Here is a 22,957-nt window from a genome sequence, read left to right as displayed (position 1 = left end):
TTTTGGGGCAGACTTTACATCCACTTGAAGTTTACTAAGTTATTTTACTAACTTACATAACGATACATTTTAGAGATTTAAAGTTTTAATAAGTTTAATGCTATGATTACCTGTCAAAACCCATCTTCTTTCTGATTCTAAGTCAAGTACAGCTTTTGTCTGCTGAGCATTTGGATTTCGTATGGCATGTCCTTCATCCAGGATCACTCTTAGCCACCTTATGCTATGTAATGGACTATCCCCTTTAGTCTGAAATAAATGTTTTATATGAATTAAAAAACACAGGAAAGTAAAATAGTACTTAATATGATTTGCTAACTAGTTGCTATCATTATTTAATATCAAATTTACTGTGTGCTAGGTACTGCTTTAAGCACAATAATTATTGAATACTCACAAGTTTATAAAATAAGTACTTATTAGCACACCTAATTTTACACATGAGAAAACTGAAGCACAAATTGCTAAGTATGTTACCCAAAGCACCATAGGTAATAAATGGCAGAACTAGCATTCAAACCCAAGCAGTCTAGCTCTCTGTTGAGTCACTGGTCAATACACTGAACTGTTCTACCTCAGATTAAAACATAGCAATGATACAGAAAATGGCAGTTGTAAGAATTACTTGAATTCAACATTACTTTCTTTTATATAAAAGGTAGTATTTTTATCAGAAGACAAATTTTGATAGCACAGTATTTTTCAAAAAACTTTAACTTTTGAACAATTGGAATTATGAAGGTAAAAATCAATTAGACTAATTGGAAAACTTAGGAACTGTAACTACAAAAAAAGCATACCTTCAAACTGAGATATTAATCAAATCATTGTGATAGAAAATAATTTTCCAGAATATTAAAAAAGAAAATAGAATTCATTTACAAATTGCTTTATATACTTACAATCCAAATTTTAAATCTTAACTTAAAATGTTCTAAATGAAAAATATTCCTGTCTGGGTGTGGTGGCACACGTCTGTAATCCCAGCACTTTGGGAGGCCAAGGTGGGTGGATCACCTGAGGTCAGGAGTTCGAGACTAGCCTGACCAATATGGTGAAACCTCATCTCTACTAAATTAAAAAAATTAGCTGAATGTGAAGGTGCATGCCTGTAACCCCAGCTACTTGGGAGGCTGAGGCAGGAGAATCACCTGAAACCAGGAGGCAGAGGTTGCAGTGAGCTGAGATTGTGCCATTGCATTCCAGCCTGGGCAACAACAGCAAAACTCCACTGAGAGGGAGGCAGAGAGGAGGAAAGAAAAATATTCCTAAATTAGCATCTAAATAAGATGCAACCCCCCTTTAATGCAAAAAGTAAAAAAAAAAAAAAAAAAAAAAACCATTCATTTTCTAGAAACCTGTGGCATATTTCTTACATTCAATCTTTAAAAGATCTCTTAAGTATCAGCAATACTTACTCCATAGTCATGAGTTAAAATATTATATGTAGTCAAAACAATATCCTGTTTTGAAAGTAAGGCCGGTTCTCTAATACGATCAGGACCATAATAAACATAAAAATTCAAGTGTACATCTGATTTTATATGTTGTCCAAACTGGTCCTAAAGAAAAATTAGGAATATTTTTAACAATGAGCAGATTAGTGTCAGACTTAATACATGTATAAAAAAGTAACTGCCCTGGCAGTAGTGTGACAAATCCAACTACTAAAATTGTATGAAATCAAGTTTCCTGCAGTCTAGACCAAAATAATAACAATAAGAAAAATGACACACACACAGTAATAGTAACACATTATTTAAAATTGACTTGGCCCTACCAATCAGCAACTGATTCATTTTTAGGAGGAAAATCCAAAGTTCTTTAAAACAATAACGAGTTTTATAAAAATATTTTAATTAGAAGGCTCTTTAATGCTGTATTAGTTAGCAGATTTAATAATATAAAAATTAAACAGTAAAAGAACAACCACCAATATTTCAAGGATGCGGGCAGAGATTCAAGCACTGTAGCCACTTTCATTCATTTATTAATTGGCCTACTACTTGCCAGGTATCAACTACAACAGTGATGTAACTAAAAACGAAGAACAAATAATCATCCCTGACTTTCTTGAGGATATGATCAGTTTCAAAAACTTATTTTTTTTTTAATCATGAAAACACCAGACCTAGAAGATTTTCAGCAGAAAAAACCAGCCTGATTAAGTTGAAAAGAGAAGATACCAGGGAGACACAGCACAGAAGCTATGAGGGGAGAGATGATGAAGCCCTAAACCAGCACGGTAGAAGTAGGAACAGGGTGGAAAGGACAGGTGTGAAAGAAAGAAACTAAGATAAGACTGATAGGACTTGGGGACTAATTAAATATGAAATATGAATAAAAATAATAAGACTGAGATGTTCTGATACTTCAATGACTACCTAGAATTGTGTGATTAAAATATAAGGAAGTTTAAAAAAAAAAAAGAAGGGAAAAGTGGCATCCAAGTAAGAAAAAGATGAATATTTTAGACCTTTATCATTTTTGGTCACTATAGAATACCTGACTGAAGAAGTATACTAGGAAAACGTAAATAATTACCTGTAGGTAAAAGTGAGAGGTGTAGATATGAATTTTAAAGTTAACAGCAGACAATATTTACAGCTATAAGAATGAATGAAATTTCCTAAAGAGAGCATGTACAGTGAGCAAACGTTAGGGACAGAGTCTACAGAATACCAATATGTAAGGAGAAGACTTATGTTTTTATTGGGAGAAATTACATGATGTCTGGGGTATAATTAAAAATATTCTAGGCCAGGTGCAGTGGCTCATGCCTGTAATCCCCGCACTTTGGGAGGCCAAGGTGGGTGAATCACTTGAGGTCAGGAGTTCGACACCAGCCTGGCCAACATGGCAAAACCCTGCCTCTACTAATACAAAACTTAGCTGGGTATGGTGGTGATGGTGATGCGCACCTATAATTCCAGCTACTCGAGAGGCTAAGGCATGAGAATAACTTGAACCCAAGAGGCAGAGGTTGCAGTGAGCTGAGACTGTGCCACTGCACTCCAGCCTGGGTGATGGAATGAGATTCTTTCTTTAAAAAAGGCCAGGCGCAGTGGCTCACGCCTGTAATGCCAACACTTTGGGAGGCCGAGGCGGGCGGAACAAGGTTAGGAGTTCGAGACTAGCCTGATCAACATGGTGAAACCCCGTCTCTACTAAAAATACAAAAATTAGCCAGGCGTGGTGGCACGTGCCTGTAATCCCAACTGCTCAAGAGGCTGAGGCAGCAGAATCACTTGAACCTGGGGGCTGGAGGTTGCAGTGAGCTGAGATGTGCCATTGCACTCTGGCCTGGGTGACAGAGCAAGACTCTGTCTCAAAAAACAAAACAAAACAAACAAAAAAATCCAGCAAAAAAAAAAAGGAAAGCACATGTGTCAGACTTTTGGTACTTTTTGAATCCTGATGACTAAATGGAGATCTAATTAACATTTTTTAAAATACTCTTTTAAAAAAACTCCATATTATATGGAAATACAGAAAAGGCAGATTTAATAGGAACCAGAACAAAGAGAAACAGTTAAGTCAGGACAACAAACATAAAGGTTAAAGGCCTGGGATCCAAAGAATATAAAAGTCTCAAGAAAAAAAAAACAAGGTGAACTTTTAATTTGTCATCTATCTTCATTCCCATTCTTTACAAGAAGGTTTAGAGATAGCTTACAAAATAAGACATAAAAAAAAGAGTAATAAATGAGTAACATATTCAAGGCAGAGGAAAAGGGTACCTCACTGGACATGGCAATACTGAAGTCTGAAGATCTCTGCAAAGCGAGTTTTTGTAGGGAGTGGAAGCAACAACTAGACTACCAAGGACTGAAGAAAGTATTAAACATGAAATAATAAAGGCAAAAATGCAGAGAGGATAAAACATGAAAAAGTAAAGCTGAAAACGCAAAGAATTTCTTAAATAAATTTGGTAAAGAAGAAAAGGAGATTAGAATCCAGCATAACAAAGAATCCAATATGAGTAAACTGAATCAATGGGTGGCCTTGAAATGGGACAGTGCATGTTTATAAAGGGATTACACTCGGAAGAGAAGAAAATCAGCTTTTCTGGAGAATGAAGGGAGAGAACTATAGTTACTCCATTTCTAGACAGTGTTAGGCTATTCTGTTGATGTATGTATATATCATCCTCTCAACAGAAAATGAAATAGGTGTTATTTCATGAGATTACTTGTCTAAATATCCAGAACAAATATGTGGTAGAAGTAGGATTGGTACCCAGGTTCTACTTCTTTATCTGGATTATTTGAGACAAAAAAGGGAATATAAGTCAGTTCTAGCCTGCTCTGCAGAATGCTAGATCCTTTACTTGAGAGCCAGGAAGAGAGTATCTTGTTGAGACTGTGAAATTTTAATTCCTGATCATTGAGATCATTTGGATGTTCGTCCCCTCCAAATCTCATGTTGAAATGTAATCTCCAGTGTTGGAGGTGGGGCCTGGAGGTGGGAGGTGTATGGATCATAGGGGCGGATCCCTCCTGAGTGGCTAACCCCTTAGCGATGAGTGAGTTCTCACTCTTTAAGTTCACATGCAATCTGGTTGTTTCTAAGTTTGTAGCACCTCTCCACTTTCTCTCTTGCTCCCACTCTGGCAATGTGATGCTGGATCCCCATCACCTTCTGCCAAGAGTGTAAGCTTCCTGAGGTTGTGTAAGCTTCCTGAGGCCTCACCAGAAGCAGATGCCAGCACCATACTTCCTGTAAAGCCTGCAGTATCATGAGCCAGTTAAACCTCTTAAATTATCCAGCCTGTTATTTCTTTATAGCAATGCAAGAATGGACTAACACAACCATGAATCCCTATATGCCAAACCACCCCTCATTCCTTTAAATTCAGTGTGCATGATCTCACCTGGCAAGATTTTGCCACAGTTTCCTTTCTGAACTTTACATTACCTGAACTTTTCTAAATATAAAATTATAATTAAATACTGATTGTCCATTTTAAAAATACATCTCTATACCCCAAGCCCTAAAATAATAGCAGTTATATTGTTTATACCTCCATTAATACTCTAAACCTTATCCCAAAACTGCCATTCAAGTACCCATGAACTATCCTTCCCATAACAAACAACAAATTAAAGAAAGAACAGTTTCGTTGGAATAAAAAGACAGCAACAGACCATTAACATTCATTCTTCCGGTCCTTAGAGGAAAAATGATACACTAATCAGGACAAGGTGGATTTATTTCTTTTAAAATAAATAAACCAAAAACTTATATAAAAAAAGATAATTCATGTCATGGAAAAAAAGACTACATAAAGCCAAGAAGAAGTCACTAAATTTGACAATTAGACTATCACAAGTAGTCTTTTCCAATGCAATTTAGAGAACTAATGGTAGAAGCCAGATTACAATGAATTAAGGAATCAGTAAGTAAAAGCACAAAGTAGAAATTAACCCCCAAGAGTATGATAGTGAAGGAAAGCAGAAGAGCAGCAACTTAAAGATGTATATCAAGAGAATGTATTTTAAAATGAAAAAAACCTGAGTATGTATCAGGAAAGAGCCAGTGGGAAGAGACTAAATAAACAAGGGAAAAAAGAACAGATAAGCAAATGTGGGAAAAGAGAGAATCCAATGTAGAGATTAAATACTGGTCTTAAAGAGTACGATCTCTTCCTCCTCTAAGAAGAATGGCGAGGAGAGATAAACAGATAACTTGGAAGTGGCAAGAGTGGTGAGTGGTCCTTATATTCACAGGGATTCCAAGAGAGTCATTCTTTCACTGTAACAAGAAGTTTGCAGCTCAAACTAGGAAGAAAACATATCCAGGCTGCAAATAAACAATTAATGAAAAGGTTCCATTCCAATGTCAATGTTTCAGAACAGAAAAGCAATCTGGAAAAAAAAAATTTCTGGTGGGTAATCTTAAAAGGAGGCTCTAGATTCAAAATGTTGGAAACTATATCCAAGATCCATCATTTATTAGCTGGATGACCTTAGGCAAGTTACTTAACCTCTCTGTGTTTCAATGTGGGCACCTGGAAAATCAGGATAATAGTTATGAGAATTAAATAAGAAAAATCCTTAAAAAGAGGTTAAGGACAAACCAAATAAATAGGAGTTGACTAACTGTTGTTATTGTTATAAAAGTCAGTTACTGTTGGTTGAGCTCTTAGAAAAGAGAGTTCCAATAGTCAATCTGTAAATGTAGAGGAGTCAAACTATACATCTTTCCCACTTTGGGGGACAAAAAATAGCAAAGGCAGAAATACAAACAAAATCTTAAGTTAGCAATTGATTATGTTCCTTTACCTTCTATAAAGAAAAATTTCTTCAATTCAGCAAACATAATCCAATTCACCTGACGAGTATTTGAACTTAGATACGAACTGATGACCAAGTATATTTTCCCCAATTAATGAGTCTTTAACAGAATACTTTTTACCTTATAGATAAAATACAAATTATGCTACATTTTTAAAGAGCTTAAAGACTTACAATCCAGTTGCTTAACACAGAAAGCGGACAGATGATCAGTGTTGTTCTTGGTCTCTCCTCAACATCAGTTTTCTTTGACCCCTCCACTGCACAAGCTCCTAAAAAAAAAGAACCATTGATAGAACCTTTAGCTGTTTTTCTGAAATATATATGTCAATAAGGAGACGGCAATAATGTGCCTCCATGAAAAGATAAATTAGGAACAATTAAAATGAAGCAGATAGACTTTCAACAGGGAATAAATTTTACCTCGTCACTTAAAAAAACTAAAAATCCACATAGTGATTATGAGAAGAACCAAAGGACGGTGATAGAGTAGGTCACAAGGAGAAAGTCTCTAATGTTTTCTGACATAGTCATTCATTAAGACAAACATTTGTGTTATGCAGTTTTCTGAATTTGTGTTATATTTAATTTGGTAGCCAGCCAAGATGGCCCCCAATGATCTCTACTTCCTGATATTCACAATCTTATGTAATCTCCTCCCACACGCCACCAGGACTGATCTGTGTGACCAACAGAATATAGCAGAGAAGATAGTATGTCACTGCTGAAATAGGTTATAAAAGAAGAAGCTTCCGTATTGGGTGTGTGAGCTCACTCTCATACTCATTCTCTCCCTCCAATCTTTTACTCTGGTGGAGCCAGCTGCCACACTGTGAGGCCACTCAGGCAGCTTACGGAAGGATGCATGTAGTGAGGATCTGAAGACTACAGTTAGCCAGCAAGTAATGAGGTCTGCTGACAACTATGTGAGTGAACTTGGAAATGGATCCTCCCTAAGTCGAATGTTCAGGGGACGGCAGCCCCTGAAGAAGAGTTTGACTGCAACCTTGTGAGGGACCATAAGCCATTAAACCATCCAGCTATGCCATTCCGATTCCTAGCCCTGTCAAAATGTGTGAGATAATAAATGTCTGATTTTAAATGGTTAAGTTTTAGGATAATTTGTCACGCAGTAATAGGAACTAATATATTTACAACAAAAATTCTTAATACTTTTCTGTGGAGCATGTTTAAAAATAGTAATAATAAAGTGTTTTTACAAATTCTTGAAATAAAATTCTAGAGCTGGTATCCCTTACCAATGGAGTATCTTTCAGTAAATTTAAAATGCAAATTTCTGAGTTTTCAAAAAATTGTATTTCCACGCTAATTTCAAAATTAAAATGGAAGGTGAGCAAAGTATAATACTATATCTATGTATCATTCACAACTTGCTTTTTTCTCTCAGTGCTGTCTACAGTAGTCCCTCCTTATCCACAGGGGGTATGTTCCAAGACCCTCAATAGATGCTAAAAACCATAAATAGTATCAAACCCTATATATAATGTTTTTTCCCTATATATACCTACGATAAAGTTTAATTTATAAAGTACATGCAGTAAGAGATTAGTAACAATAACAAAGAATAAAATAGAACAATTATAACAATATACAGTTGACCCTTAAACAATGTAAGTTTGAACTATGTGATGCACTTACATGCAAATTTTTGTTAACAAAATGTGGATTAAAAATACAATATGGGGGGCTGGGTGCTGTGGCTCACGCCTGTAATTCCAGCACTTTGGGAGGCAGAGGCGGGTAGATCATGAGGTCAAGAGATCAAGACCATCCTGGCTAACATGGTGAAACCCATCTCTACTAAAAATACACAAAATTAGCTGGGCATGGTGGTAGGCACCTGTAGTCCCAGCTACTTGGGAGGCTGAGGCAGGAGAACTGCTTGAACCCAGGAGGTGGAGGCTGCCGTGAGCCAAGATCGCGCCATTGTACTCCAGCCTGGGCAACAGAGTGAGACTCCGTCTCAAAAAAAAAAAAACTAAAACACCAACCACAACAGTATTTGCTGATTGCAAAACTCATGTATATGGAAGGCTAACTTTTGATATATACCTGCTGTCCTGCAGGGAAGACTGTGGGACTTCAGTATGCACACATTTTGGTAGACACAGGGGGTCCTGGGACCAACCCGACATATACTCCAGGATGACTGTACTGTAAGAAAACTTATGCGAATGTGGTCTCTGTCTCTCAAAATATCTTATTGTATATAATATTTTAGAACTGAAACTGTAGCACGTGAAACTGCAGATAAATAACAACTGTGTTTGGGATTTATACTTATTAGTATTTGTAGCTCTAGTGTATTCATTTTAACCAATGCACAGCATTATACTGCATAAGCAGATTACAATTTATTTCCCATTCCCCTACTGGACAACATGTACATTATTTCTTATTTCATTAAAATAATGCTGCAATGAAAACCATTTTTTCATGTCTCCTTATTTATATCTACAGAGTTACAGGTGGTCTACATTCAGCTTCATTATATTTTTGTCCAGTTGCTCTCCTTGGTAATTGGCACTCCCATCAACAATGCATGGATTCCTGTTGCTGCGCAACTTTGTCAATACTTTGCATTGTAAGATTTTTTAATGTCCGAAAATATGATGGGTAAGAGCATCCCCCTATTCCTTTATGTTTTTGAGACACGGTCTTGCTCTGTCACCCAGGCTGGAATGCAGTGGCGCTATTACGGCTCACTGCAGCCTCGACCACCCAGGCTCGAGTAGCTGGGACTACAGGCGTATGCTACCATGTCTGGCTAATTTTGTGTATTTTTTTTTATAAATGGAATTTTGCCATGTTGCCCACCCTGGTCTTGAACTCATGGGCCTCGGCCTCCCAAAGCGCTGCAATTTCAGGCATGAGCCACCATGCCTGCCCCCACTATTCCTTTAATTTGCATCTCCCCAATAATTCTTAATCAGTGTATCTTTTCCAATGTTAGCTGGTTATTTGGGTTTTCTTTCTATGGACTCCACAGGTATATCCTTTGACTATTCTCCTATTGGGTGGTCTTTTTCCTATTGTTTGGGAAATTCTTACATAGTCTAGAATTGAATCCTTTGTGAGTTACACTTAATACACATTATCTTCTTCAGTTTTATCATTTTTTACTTTTGTTTATGGCACCTTTTGATGCATGGAAATTTAAAATGTAGTGGCATTTAATCAATCTTTTCCTTACGACCTTTTGTGCCTTACTAAAGAGATCACTATCTACCACAAGGACAATTAGGATTATGGCTTCTGTTTCCATTCATAGAATTTTGTTTCTATCTGCTTCTCTTTCAAAGGTATGCTTAGTTTGGTTAAAACCAAAATGACATACAGCTGTGACTTTTAAAATTTTCTCTCTTGTATCACAGCTATGCATATGCAACTGAAAGCGGTTTCCAATGTGTAATTTAATTCTATCTCAATTGAAATTTCCACATTTCTTTAAATTTCTAAAATTCCACCCAGCATGCCTATATTTTCTATTTCTAATGATCTGATTCTTGGACCAAAAGTCAGCTCTTTCTCATGAGTCTGTTAGCTCAAATATCACCTTCTTAAACAAGCCCCTTCAAGTCAATCTCTACTTCATTATCCTCCTTTATTTTCTTCACATTACTTCTCATTATTTAAAATTATGTTGACTTGCTTATTGTATGTTTCTCTCATCGTTAGATTATATGGTCTATGAAAACAGATAGTGTGCTATATCCCCAACATGTAAAATAAATGGAGACCAAGGGACAGAGATATAATTTGTACGAAATCTCCTCAACCTTAGTTAAATATCTTCCCATCTCAAATATTTAGTCTCTTAAGCAGTGTTGTTTTCCTATGAATTACAAAATATAAAATCATAACAAAGATCACTAACATTTTAAAATGAAAAGCAAATTCTAATACCAAAAGTTAAACCTTTAACTTAAATTAATCCAAATTAAATTAAGCTTTAAAGCAGCCACAAATTGCTTTGTGCCTTCACTAGAAGAAATATTTCTGCTATTCAGGAGTAAGGGCCCCCCATCACATTTTGGCCCTAACTAAAACAAATACAATAGGAAAATGCACCAAAAGGGAAACAAATTATGATGTAGTTTTGTTTTTTTAATGGGATATATACTTTAAAAAATAGTCTCTATTTTCTAAATTTCTTGTAATATGGCTTTATAACTTAAAATGTTAAATTTTTTCATTCAAAAACAGAAAACAAAAAACTAGAAAACCAGGATATTTACTGACCCTTTTTCAACATTTTCTTTCTTGTTGTAGGAACAGATGAAGTTAATGCACATGCAAATGCCACATCTTCTATAACCTTAGAAGATCCTGCTGATAAAACAACAAAGAATCTTAAAATTTTTTCAAATTATCTCCTGTGCTAGAGAGTACAGGTACTTTCTAAGGGTAAGAAATAGAATACCTTTTTCACACTCTTATTTTAAGAGCTTATATTATTAAGCTAAATATTTGATAACCAAAATTACTACCTCTGCCATTAAGCATATCTTTTCAACTGACAGAAACGATATAGTCATTCATGGTAAGACTTGAGGAGAAGAAATGAAAGTAGGAGCAGTTGGCCGGGCGCAGTGGCTCATGCCTGTAATTCCAGCACTTTGGGAGGCTGAGACGGGTGGATCACGAGATCCTGGCTAATATGGTGAAACCCCGTCTCTAATAAAAAATACAAAAAATTAGCCGGGCATAGTGGTGGGCGCCTGTAGGACCAACTACTCGGAAGGCTGAGGCAGGAGAATGGCGTCAACCCAGGAGGCCGAGCTCCCAGTGAGCCGAGATTGGGTCACTGTACTCCAGCCTGGGCGACAGAGCGAGACTCTGCCTCAAAAAAAAAAAAAAAAAAAAAAGTAGAAGCAGTCATATGCAAAGTGATTCAGTTCTCAGGTGGAAGAAGAATTTTTCAAGGAAACAAATAGTTTGATTCCTAATGATAAGGCTGCCAAATTTACAGATCAGTCAAGATGATCAGTTATTTCCCAAATTGCAATACAATTTCTCAACGAATGAGAAATATAGTACGATCTGAATTACAGGAAAATAGAGCATATTTTAAAGAAAAAGAAAAAATATTAATTATTTTCACATCTGTATAATAATGTAAACTAACAATAATAGTATTGCCAGGAAGACATTCTCAACCTAATTTTGTAATTACTATTCATACTACACACATAGGTTTTACTGAAGTCATTTTATAGGTAGTAGAAAATTGTTTTAAGGATAGTTTAAATATTATTATACTGTAGATTTTAATTTGCAACTATTCATTCATTTTTCCTCCTTTACAAAATTAATTTAACACTCATGGTAAGCTCCACGAAGAGTTCAAATGTAAACATCAGCCAAGTTTAAGAGCTATTACTAAAACATTCCAACCTAGCGAGATACATATCAATGGAGTTGTACTTTAATAATCTTGAAGTCTAGATTATGGGTATATAGTATACACATACCTTTTGCCCTGCCTTTAGTTTCAGACTGTACATTTTTCAGTTTGCCTAAAAATAAAACAAAAATAAACATAAAAATGTGCAAAATAGGACATTAGAATATAGGACACATTATCAAATCAAATCTATTACATGTTACCTTTCATTTTCTGTGGCAATTCGCTTGTTTCAATTTCCTCTGAATCACTGCTTTCTATGTACTGGACAGCAGTTTTTCTTCTAAAATTAAGTATACACAAAGAAATTTTTGGACCAACCCAAATCAAAATAAGATACACGAACATGTTTAATGCAATAAAAAACTTTTGTACTACTTGTTTATTTTCTAAAAAATTTTTTAAAGATTTTGACAAATGAAAGTCAAATCTGCTAAAAACATTCTGCTTTCATAAAAAGACAGATGCATTTACTATACAAAATGGAGTACCACTGTTACTGTTTTTTGAGACAGGGTCTCACTCTTTTGCCCAGGATGGAGTACAGTGACACAGTCAGAAGTCACTGCAACCTCATACTCCTGGGCTCAAGTGATCATCCCGCCTTAGCCTCGGGAGTACCTAGGACTACAGGTGCATGCCACCACACCCAGCAAATTTCACTATTATTAAAATAAATTTGATAGCCGGGAATGGTGGCAGGTGCCTGTAGTCCCAGCTACTCATGAGGCTGAAGCAGGAGAATGGCGTGAACCCAGGAGGCAGAGCTTACAGTGAGTGGAGATTGCGCCACTGCACACCAGCCGGGCCAACAGAGCGAGACTCCGTCTCAAAAAAGTAAAATAAAATAAAATAAAATAGAGAAATTAAGTCATTCTAAAAAATTAATAATTTCAATACAAGGTTCAATATTTGGTAGTTCAACTAAAGCATGTAAAACTACAACAAAAAGAATTGGCTCTTGGCCAGGCACAGTGGTTCATGTCTGTAATCCCAGCACTTTGGGAGGCAGAGGTGGGCGAATCACCTGAGGTCAAGAGTTTAAGACCAGCCTGGCTAACATGGTGAAACCCCGTTTCTACTAAAAATACAAAAACTAGCCAGGTGTGGTGATGCATGCCCGTAGTTCTAGCTGCTCAGGAGGCTGAGGCAGGAGAATTGCTTGAACTCGGGAGGCAGAGGTTGCAGTGAGCCGAGATCGTTCCATTGCACTACAACCTGGGTGACAAGAGCGAAACTCCGTCTCAAAAAAAAAAAAGAAAAGAAAAGAAAAATAACTGGCTCTCAAAGAAAATACTTCTAATACAATGAAATAAGCAGCCAAAAGGCAAAAATATAATTCTTTCACAATAAAAAATTTCATACATTTTGTGTAGAAAGTTTAACAGTGATTAAGTGCCTAAGAGCAAAAAATTCTGAAGTCAGACTGCCTAGCTTCAAATCCTCATTCCACCAGTAATTTGTTATGTGATTTTAAGTAAATCACCTAATATTCTTCAATGTCTGTTTCCTCATAAGATAGAAATAAAAATATAATCCTCATAGAATAAAATGTTACTACATGCAAAAAGCCCCTAATGTTACTACATGCGAAAGTCTGTTACACAATAAGCATATCTGTATTAGCTATAACACATGTGTCAGTTGTTGTTAGTTTTTCTCATGTCCTCACCATTATTATTTCTATGTCCTTTAATCTGATCCGGTCCAATTAACAGTGTTGTGTTACCCAGGTTTATGGTAAGTTCAAAGTTGTAACATTTGTCATTTATCTAAATCTCAAGGAATTAGATTTAGATAACACTGATGAGTTCTGGCTTTGTGCTTAGTTCAGACGGCTATTAATGACAGAACAATTTACACAGCCACAGTTTCAAAACCTTTGTTGATGAAATAGCTAGCAGAGACAGATTTGCGATGACTTGTGTAGATACTGATGGTAGACAATATAACACAACAAAAGCCCAGTTTTTAGACCTACCTCAGAGGATAAATGAAGTTTGTAAAGTTAACAGATTCAAGACAAGATCAGAGGGGAATTACATCTTTTTTAAAATTCTCCCTCTAGTCTATGTTAATAAAATACTGTTCATAAATAACTTTATCATGTCTTATTTCCACTACATGTGAAGAACTGAAACGATCAAGAATGCTTTTATCAAGCTATCTAATAAAATATTCTTCAGTTTTCATCCCCTTAAATCCACAAAGAAGACTTCTAAAATCTCAAAAAAAGCAAAAATCCCAAGATTTAGATCACAGTTCCTTGATAAAGTAGAAAAAAAGTAGTAGAAAGATGAATGATTATTAAAATTTACCATTTCTTTTATAGGTCAGTATCATTTTTCTTCATCTGTAAAATGAGAATACCCTATCTGCCTAAGTCATCGTGATCTCGGCAGTTTCAAATAAAAGAATGTATTTGAAAGAACTACTTAACAAATATAATGGTCATGGTCATCTTTATCTCTCTCTTTTTCTTTTTTTTTGAGACGGAGTCTCGCTCTGTCACCCAGGCTGGCGTGCAGTGGCGCAATCTTGGCTCACTGCAAGCTCTGCCTCCCGGGTTCACGCCATTCTCCTGCCTAAGCCTCCTGAATAGTTGGGACTATAGGGACCCACCACCAGGCCTGGCTAATTTTTTTTTTTATTTTTAGTAGAGACGGGGTTTCACCACATTAGCCAGGATGGTCTTGATTTCCTGACCTTGTGATCTGCCTGCCTTAGCCTCCCAAAGTGCTGGGATTACAGGTGTTGTGCCCAGCCTCTATCTCTCTTACACATAAGAAAACAGGGTCTAAATAAACATATGACATAATCAAACCATAATAGTTTACCTTTTGGGGCGGGAGCTAGACAATTCTGACATGCGACACTTACTCTTCTCCTTGACATCTGAAATACTGGGTTGTTCACTACATCTAGATGCTTCTATTTCAAAGAAAAATGCAAATATAAAGTATTAGTAAGGTGTCTTAGAAACTAGTATTATCCCTCTTAAACCTTGGTTTTCTAATTACTGATTTTCAGTTTTCTTAACATCTTCATTCCTTTCATTACTCTATTTTCTCTACTTTTTTCCTAATCTAGTATTTCCTCATTTCTAATTAAAAAGTACCTTCAAATTTTTATGACCCAGTCTTTTCTTTGTACTCATCCAGCCAATCCCCACACTAGCTGAATGTTTTGCTGTACCAAGGCAGCTAAGAGCTACTGGAACCACAAATAGGTGCTGTTATAAATTTACATGTTCAAATCTCAGCTGTCACCTTGTGTCACTTGGTAACTCTTCTTACTAAACACTGTTCAGCTCCCCTACCCATTCATCAGCATGATCCATACCAGAATGATCCATACTATATTGACCCCTTTGCCTAGATTCTAACTCCTTTTATTCCAAGATGACCTATTTTACTTTACAAAGAAAATGAGATGGTATCTTCCATAAAAATCTCAATTTTCCTATCTTTTAATGCACTCATTTATCTATACTTTCCCTCAACCTTACTTCTTTCCTTCTACTGCTAACTCATCTACCTATTCTCCTGATTCTATTTCCTCCCACAACCTACTAGTCTGTCTACTAAATCCAAAATCTCATGGATTCCTTTCTTAAAACCACAGAACAAAATCAAAAACAAAAAAAAAAACCTCATCTTACCCTAACTCAGCCACTTATTTCTTTCCTATTCCAAACTTAATAGCACACAACTGTTATTTACAATTTTTCACCTACTACTCTTAAAATATTTTTGTTCTGTTCTAATCTATCTTTAGAAATTAACTTTATGAAGGTCATTTAACTGTAAAATCCACAGATCTCTTTCCATTTCTCCTATGACTTCAGAATTTGGCTCTAAAGCTAGCTTTTCAGCATTATCTGCTGTCATCCATGGGTATTACATTTTAAATACAATAAAATTCACTGAGGTCCCAAAATAAAACATATTCTTTTTAAAGTATCCTTTCATGAGTTTTTTTTCACAACCCAAAATGCTCTTCCCCAGTTCTCTAAATGGTATACTACCCAATTCAATCATCTCCTTGATGAAACCTTTCCTACCAGTACTCAGGAAAGACCTTTTAAAAAAGAGATCCTAAATTTTTGTACAGTACAAAGCCAAAACTAGAATTACAATATTAGGCTGAAAAAACAGAAATCAAATATTGGGTCATATTCAAATTAAAGCTCACCAGATCAAATATTGGGTCATTTCAAAATTAAAATTTACCTTTGCTTAGTCCATCTGCCTTTTCACTGGTACTGTTTCCTCCAAGCTTCACAGCGTCATCGTTAACATTACATTCCTGGGTAAATAGGCATATTTCTTAAACAGTACTGCTATCAGTTTTAAATAACTTTAAATGCATCCTGTTTTATATTGCTTTACTTTGCATAATAAAAACGACTTAAATTGCTACCCAATTCTGGAGCAACTGAAGGGGAGGGTGAATAAGTGAAGAGGAAAATATACAAATTGATTTAAAATTTTTTCATAGGTATCTCAAAAAAAAAAAAAAAAAAACTACTTGGTCTTTACCTTTTCAAAAGGAATACCGAAAGCAAATCTTAATTATAAATGACACATTAATGAAAAATTCAAGAACTGGGATTTACTTTATAATTAAGAATTCTCAGACTTCAAACTTTTCAAATCAATGTTCCATGTTCATATGGCGCCACTGCACTCCGTCTCAAAAAATAAAATAAATTAAAAATCCAATAGAGATACATAACTAGAAGAGTTACTTTAGATAGTTAACGTCTAAGCATTAGCTCCGAGAAAGAGATAGTAAACATGTTTTTCATCAAACGTCCTATCCAGTCTTCAATAATTACTATAACCATTTATATTAAACAGTATGGGGGAAAAAAAAACGAAACGTTTATTCAAACATAAAGGATGTCCTTTGCATTCATCTTCTTCCTTTTTTCTTTTTTTCTGAGACAGAAATTCATTCTTGTTGCCCAGGCTGGAGTGCAACGGCACAATCTTGGCTCATTGCAACCTCCACCTCCCAGGTTCAAGTGATTCTCCTGCCTCAGCCTCCTGAGGAACTATGATTACAGGCATGCGCCACCACACCCAGCTAATTTTGTATTTTCAGTAGAGACAGGGTTTCACCATGTTGGTCAGACTGGTCTCGAAGTCCTAACCTCAGGTGATCTGCCCGCCTCGGCCTTCCAAAGTGCTGGGATTACAGGCATGAGTCACTGTGCCCAGCTTTGGATTATTCTTTGTATCAAAATATTTTGCTCAGCAAACTTTTTCTCTATAAAGTTCAAAGATAAACTTTTTATCAGGTCCAAGCTGGATGAAATAATAGTATGTTAGAATCTAGAGGAATTTAAATCAGTATTTCAGTATACTTATGTTTGGAATATCTAAACACACTTGAAAGAGTGACTTTTTTTTTTTTTTTAGTAAATCCCTGGCTGGAAATCATATCTTCAGTTGCCATTTCAATTAATGTAGCAACCCAAATATCCTAAAACCTTCCTACTATAAAACACACCTTAAATATGTAACTGATCTCGGGGGAAAATAAGAGAAATCCTTATTGTTAATTGATAATTTCTCAATTAATACTTGAGACTAAAGCCGTAAGCAGTCTTACGTGCTTCTATCAAATCTGGTAACCTAAAACTTCAGTTTCAATAACCAAATGTAGGAGGAACAAGACATAAAACATTAGGTTGCTCAGGGTGAGGAACTGAATCTGAGACTTCAACAGGTTTAACTCTCAATAAAAGTAGAAAGTAGGAAATATAACTAAGTGCAGACATTAATAAAATAAAATCTCAATAGCACTGACAGGAAACTGATGTACTGCCTTCACTGAAAACTAAAAACAGGGAAGAATGGCAATTCAGAAGAGTTCAGAAAAGAAGTATATTGCATACATCTTTTTGCTATTTCCTTCTATTTAAGTTATTTGAATTTTCAGGTAAGAAAAGAAGTAACTGTTCCTCTCTAATAAATTTATTTTTCCCACTAAACTAATTTTTAATTCTTAGAGACCAAATATAATGTTTATATTATATACATATATATACACACACATACACACACACACAGTTTCAAGAAAAGTCACCCTTATTCTCATCACTAGGATGTAAGTTATTATTAACATTTTGGTACAGATAGTGTATGTGAACAGACTTAAAACACACATGAATATATTATTTACAAAGTGAGGAACCAAACTTCACACAAAGATTTGTACCTGTCATATTTTAACTAAAAAGAATCATGAAAGTGATTATTCATAAAAAATACTTAATGGTTGCATTGTTTTATTAATGTAAGTTTTATGGGTATATCGTTTAACTGTTCCCTTGTCAAAAGATGTTTCAAATTGTACACTTTTATCTTATTTTTATTTGTTTTAGAGACAGGGTCTCACAATGTCACTGAGGCTGGAGTGCAATTGTGCAATCATAGCTGACCATAGGCTCAAACTCCTGGGCTCCAGCAATACTCCTGCTTCAGCCTCCCAGGTAGGTGGAACTACAGGCGCCAGTCACCATGCCCAGCCTTTAAAACAATGTTGAGGAAAAAAAAAAACTTGTACTTTCTTTAGAAAAAATGAATTTCTGGTAACTCCTTTCAGATAGTTTCTTAGAAATGGCATTACTGACTGGCAAAATTGTTCAAAGATTATAAACAATTTTAAGTCTCTTGATACAAATTATCAATCGCTCTCAAGCATGTGACACCTGCTGGTGGCTCACACCTATAACCCCAGCACTTTGGGAGGCTGAGGCAGATAGATCGCTTGAACTCATGAGTTTGAGACCAGCCTGGACAACATGGCGAAATCCCATGACTTGAGACCAGGAGGCAGAGGTTATAGTGAGCCGAGATTGCAACACTGCACTCCAGCCTGGGCAACAGAGCCACACCTTGTCTGAAAACATAAAAAGAAGGTGGCACGAACTTTCATTCTTATCAGCCACACATGAGAGACAGAGAGACCATTCACCACATTTCTGAAAACACAATTTCTTGATAGTTTCTTTTAATGATGAAATTTAAAGATTTCACAATAAACTGGAGGTTTCACATAAAGTGCACTTACTACTACTTTACCTTCTTCAGTAGATTCTTTTTAATTCTTTCAATAGGAAGAGGTCTGCCATCATGGAAGTTGGTGAGGATTACTGCAATGGCTGTAAGAGTTTTACCCTTAAAAATGTTTTAAAAAGAAAAATGGTCAGATTCTGAAACCCAGTTCACCAGAAAAACATTCCCATTTTAAAATCAAGTAATCGAATATCAAATATCATTCAAGGCCACAAAAGTGTACTGATATTATACATGTCAATGAAAAATGAGTTAGAAAATGCTTTCCTCCACTGCATTATTAGGGAATTATTAAATTATTTACACTATAAAATACTACAAAGTATCTCTGAGAAATGTCATTTTATTGAATGACTGCTATTCTATAATTCTACATTTAACCTTGAACTATTGATTTTTATCATGCAACTATTTATAACTATTCATTTGCCATGAAGTTCGGAGCTAAAGTGATTAGTAATTCCAGTATGCATATAATCATTTTATTAAAATTTGACTTAAAGATAATACCAAGCTTAAAAGTCGTAACTTCTCCATAAAGCATAAAAGACATATTTCTTATGTATTTTTCTTAAGTGGAAGCATGTAATTTTTCAATGTTTACTGCAGCTTAATTCATAGTTAGCAATACAGAAGTAAATCTCTGGCAATTTTAAAGCAGTGTAAATAATAGCAGTTTCAAAAGTGTGGTCCACAGGCCACTGGGGATGGGGAGGGTTTCCCAGGAGCCCTTCACGAAAATGTGAAGTCAAAACTGTTTTCATAATACTACTAAGACAGACCTTACTCTGTCAACATCTGCATTAATCCCACAAAAAGCCCAAATAGCAATGGTGAAAAAAGTGCCTCAGCATAAAACAAAGCAGCTGGTAGTAAGGGGTATATTAGTACTAGTCATCACATTCTTAACTGCCACATAGTTTTTTAAAAAAGTTTTCCTTAAGAAAGTTCTTGGCTGGGCGCAGTGGCTAAGGCCTATAATCCCAGCACCTTGGGAGGCTGAGGCGGGTGGATCACCTGAGGTCAGGAGTTCAAGGCCAGCCTGACCAACATGGTGAAACTCCGTCTCTACTAGATACAAAAAATTAGCCAGGTGTGGTGGCGCATGCCTGTAATCTCAGCTACTTGGGAGGCTGAGGCAGGAGAATCACTTGAACCTGGGAGGCGCAGGGTGCAGTGAGCCAAGATTGAACCACTGCACTCCGGCCTGGGCAACAAGAGTGAAACTCCATCTCAACAAAAAAAAAAAAAAAAGAAGAAGAAGAATGTTCTTGATGAAGCAGTACACATTAATTTTATTAAATCTCATTACTTAAGTACAAATCTTCTTAATATTCTGTGTAGTGAAATGGTAATTACATATGAACTACTTCTGTTGCGTATCAAACTATGAGGGTTAGCTAGAGAAAAATCACTCAAGATGGGAGTTATAAGCTCAACTAATCACTTTTTTCATGCAATACCATTTTTACTTGAATGACAACTATCAATCACGACTATCTAAAAGATATTTTCTTAAAAATGAACAAAGTGAGACTGTCATCTACAAAGGAAATAACTGAGATTATTTGTAAATGATAAAATGTGAGTTTTCAATAGAAAATTAGAATGTTGGAAAAGTTGTGACACTATGAACATAGTGCCTTCCCAAAATGTAAATGATTTTCTAATAACATCAGTGGTAACATTAATGAATGTAAGTTTTGGATATTGCATACGAAATACATCAACATTTGGCAGGTCTGCCCAACTCAGTGAACCAACATTTTCTAAAAGAGCAATGCTTGGTGTTATAAAAATCATACATGGGTAAAATATCCATTCAATGGGCAAGATACGCAAATAGATTTTAATGGAACAGGGTATAAAAAGCTCACTGATATGATTTAGCATTCTGTATTACAACAATTAACCTTTAATAAACTAATACTTACTAAATTTTGATGTAGTATATCAAAGAAATCTGCAATTACCTAAAAAGCTATTAAAATATTCCTTCCTTTACAACTACATACCGTCGTAAGGACAAACTTTCTTCATATACTTCAACCAAAACAACCTAACAGAGCAGACTGAATGAAGAAGCAGGTGAGAATTCAGCTGCCATCTATTCGGCCAAACACAGAGATGTGCAAAAATGTAAAACAATGCCAGGTGTCTCAACAAAATTGTTAAGTGTTTTGGCATACTTTTCATTTAAAAATATGCTATTTATGTTAACAAGTAATGAGTTTGTACTGTTATCTTTAGTTACCACTGGCTAATACTATAAATACTGATAACAGCACCCAAAAACAAAAGTTCTTTGAGATCATTAATTTTTATAAGTAGAAGGGGTTACTGAGACCGGAAAATATAAAAACTGCTAGTGTAAGGACCCATAAATATTACTCTGCATACCACAATATTTGTGCTGGAATACAACTTCACATAACATTGTTTTGTCTTTACTTTTTAAAAGAAAACCTATGAAAGACAGGTCACCCTGAATTTCAAAGAGCAAAGAAAATTGAGAAACATGGCCAGACAGGGTGGCCTACATCTGTAATCCCAGCACTTTGGGAGGCCAAGGCGGGTGGATCACTTGAAGTCAGGAGTTCAAAATCAGCCTGACCAACGTGGTGAAACCCTGTCTCTACTAAAAATATAAAAATTAGCTGAGCATGGTGGCACATGCCTGTAATCCCAGCTATTTGGGAGGCTGAGACAGGAGAAATGCTTGAACCTGGGAGGCAGAGGCTGCAGTGAGCCAAGATCGCGTCACTGCACTCCAGCCTGGGTGACAGAGCAAGACTCCACCTCAAAAAAAAAAAAAAAAAGAAAACTGAGGAAAACATCTTTATACCATTATTGTTACCTAATTATTTTAATTGTACTTTAACCAAACCAAAACTTTACCACTATTTTAAGTAAAAACTATAGGAAACACTGTGTTCTACAAAGATAGTAAAAATCTAGTCCCAAACTGGTACCAACATATTCCTATCTCTTTTTACTTCAAAATTACTTTCTAGAAAATCATCATCATAAAATTAGATTTTATTAACTAAAAAAAAAAATAATTACCAAACCCATATCATCAGCTAAAATTCCTCCATGGACATTTTCTGGTCGGTCCTTCTCAGAAAAATTTGTTATTGTGTTATAGTATAAGTCATTTCGCTGTTCCCAGAATGGTGGAAGTTCTTTGCTGTTTTCCCGTGACACCATCCAAGCTAGAGCTTGTTTTTGATGTGGAAGCAGTGGTGTTTCAATAGCCTATAAAAAAAAAGTCATAAAGGCAAATACAGTAAGTCATTCCTTTTTTCACATGCAGATCCTGCGATTAAACAAAGAGTAGATTATAAGTACATTTAAACACTCTGACTAGTCTTAAATAAAAAATATTGGTTCAATACCTCAGCTGGTTCCATTTCATGGGTTTTATCATCTTCTTTCAAATCTTCAAATAATTTGTCAAATTCTGTTTTAAGCTACAACAAACAGCAACAAGAAATAATGTAAAACAAACTAATTAAAATAATACTTGCATGTAAGTCAGATTTGAAATCGTTTAGTTAATTAACTGACATTAATGTCAAATGGGCCAGGAGTGGTGGCTCATGCCAATAATCCCAGCACTTTAGGAGACCAAGGTGGGAGGATCAGGAGTTTGAGACTAGCCTGGACAACATAGTGAGAGATCCCATCTCTACAAAAAAATTTTTACAAAATTAGCCAGGCATGGTGGTACATGCCTGTAGTTCTGGCTCCTAGGGATGCTGAGATGGGAGGATCACTTGAGCCCAGCAGGTAGAGGCTACAGTGAGCCATGATTATGCCACTGCACTCCAGTCTGGGCAAGTAAGTAAGACCCAGTCCCAAAAAATTAAAAAACTGAAATTAAATTAAATTTAAAAAACACAAAATAGTCAAACGTCAAAAAGGCACATAAATCAACCCTAGGATTACACTACTCACTGAAGAGATAACGAACAGGTGCTTTAGTTTTTAGGAGGTAAAAGAATATAGAAGAGTTTTAAGTCCTGAGTTTCAGTCACAGTTTTATCACAAATAAGCTTACATACAAGTTTTGGCAAGACTTGACCTTTATGGCCCCATGTCTTATTCCTATAAAATGAAAGGGATGAACTAAATTTAGATTG

At 35.7% G+C, this 22,957-nt stretch overlaps 1 protein-coding gene across 4 annotated transcripts in view; it reads right to left on the bottom strand.

Annotated features, from left to right (window-relative positions):
* The window catches only part of HLTF (helicase like transcription factor), a 54,533-nt gene that overhangs the window by 17,765 nt on the left and 13,811 nt on the right, over positions 1-22,957 (bottom strand). For 3 of the 4 annotated variants that reach the window (XM_025376330.1, XM_025376331.1, XM_025376332.1), the window contains exons 6-16: positions 22,211-22,285; positions 21,879-22,070; positions 18,819-18,914; positions 15,957-16,032; positions 14,562-14,655; positions 11,928-12,007; positions 11,792-11,836; positions 10,560-10,649; positions 6,471-6,568; positions 1,419-1,562; positions 111-249 (exon numbers count right to left, since the gene is read on the bottom strand). In XM_025376330.1, coding sequence (XP_025232115.1) covers positions 111-249; positions 1,419-1,562; positions 6,471-6,568; positions 10,560-10,649; positions 11,792-11,836; positions 11,928-12,007; positions 14,562-14,655; positions 15,957-16,032; positions 18,819-18,914; positions 21,879-22,070; positions 22,211-22,285 — 1,129 coding nt within the window. The remainder of the gene's footprint in view (positions 1-110; positions 250-1,418; positions 1,563-6,470; positions 6,569-10,559; positions 10,650-11,791; positions 11,837-11,927; positions 12,008-14,561; positions 14,656-15,956; positions 16,033-18,818; positions 18,915-21,878; positions 22,071-22,210; positions 22,286-22,957) is intronic. The other variant, XM_025376333.1, reaches the window with a different exon arrangement.

Source organism: Theropithecus gelada, chromosome 2 (assembly GCF_003255815.1).
Source record: "Theropithecus gelada isolate Dixy chromosome 2, Tgel_1.0, whole genome shotgun sequence".
In the NCBI taxonomy this organism is placed as follows: Eukaryota; Metazoa; Chordata; class Mammalia; order Primates; family Cercopithecidae; genus Theropithecus; species Theropithecus gelada.
Note: the sequence above shows the minus strand (reverse complement) of the source record. Positions and strands in the feature narration are given on the sequence as shown.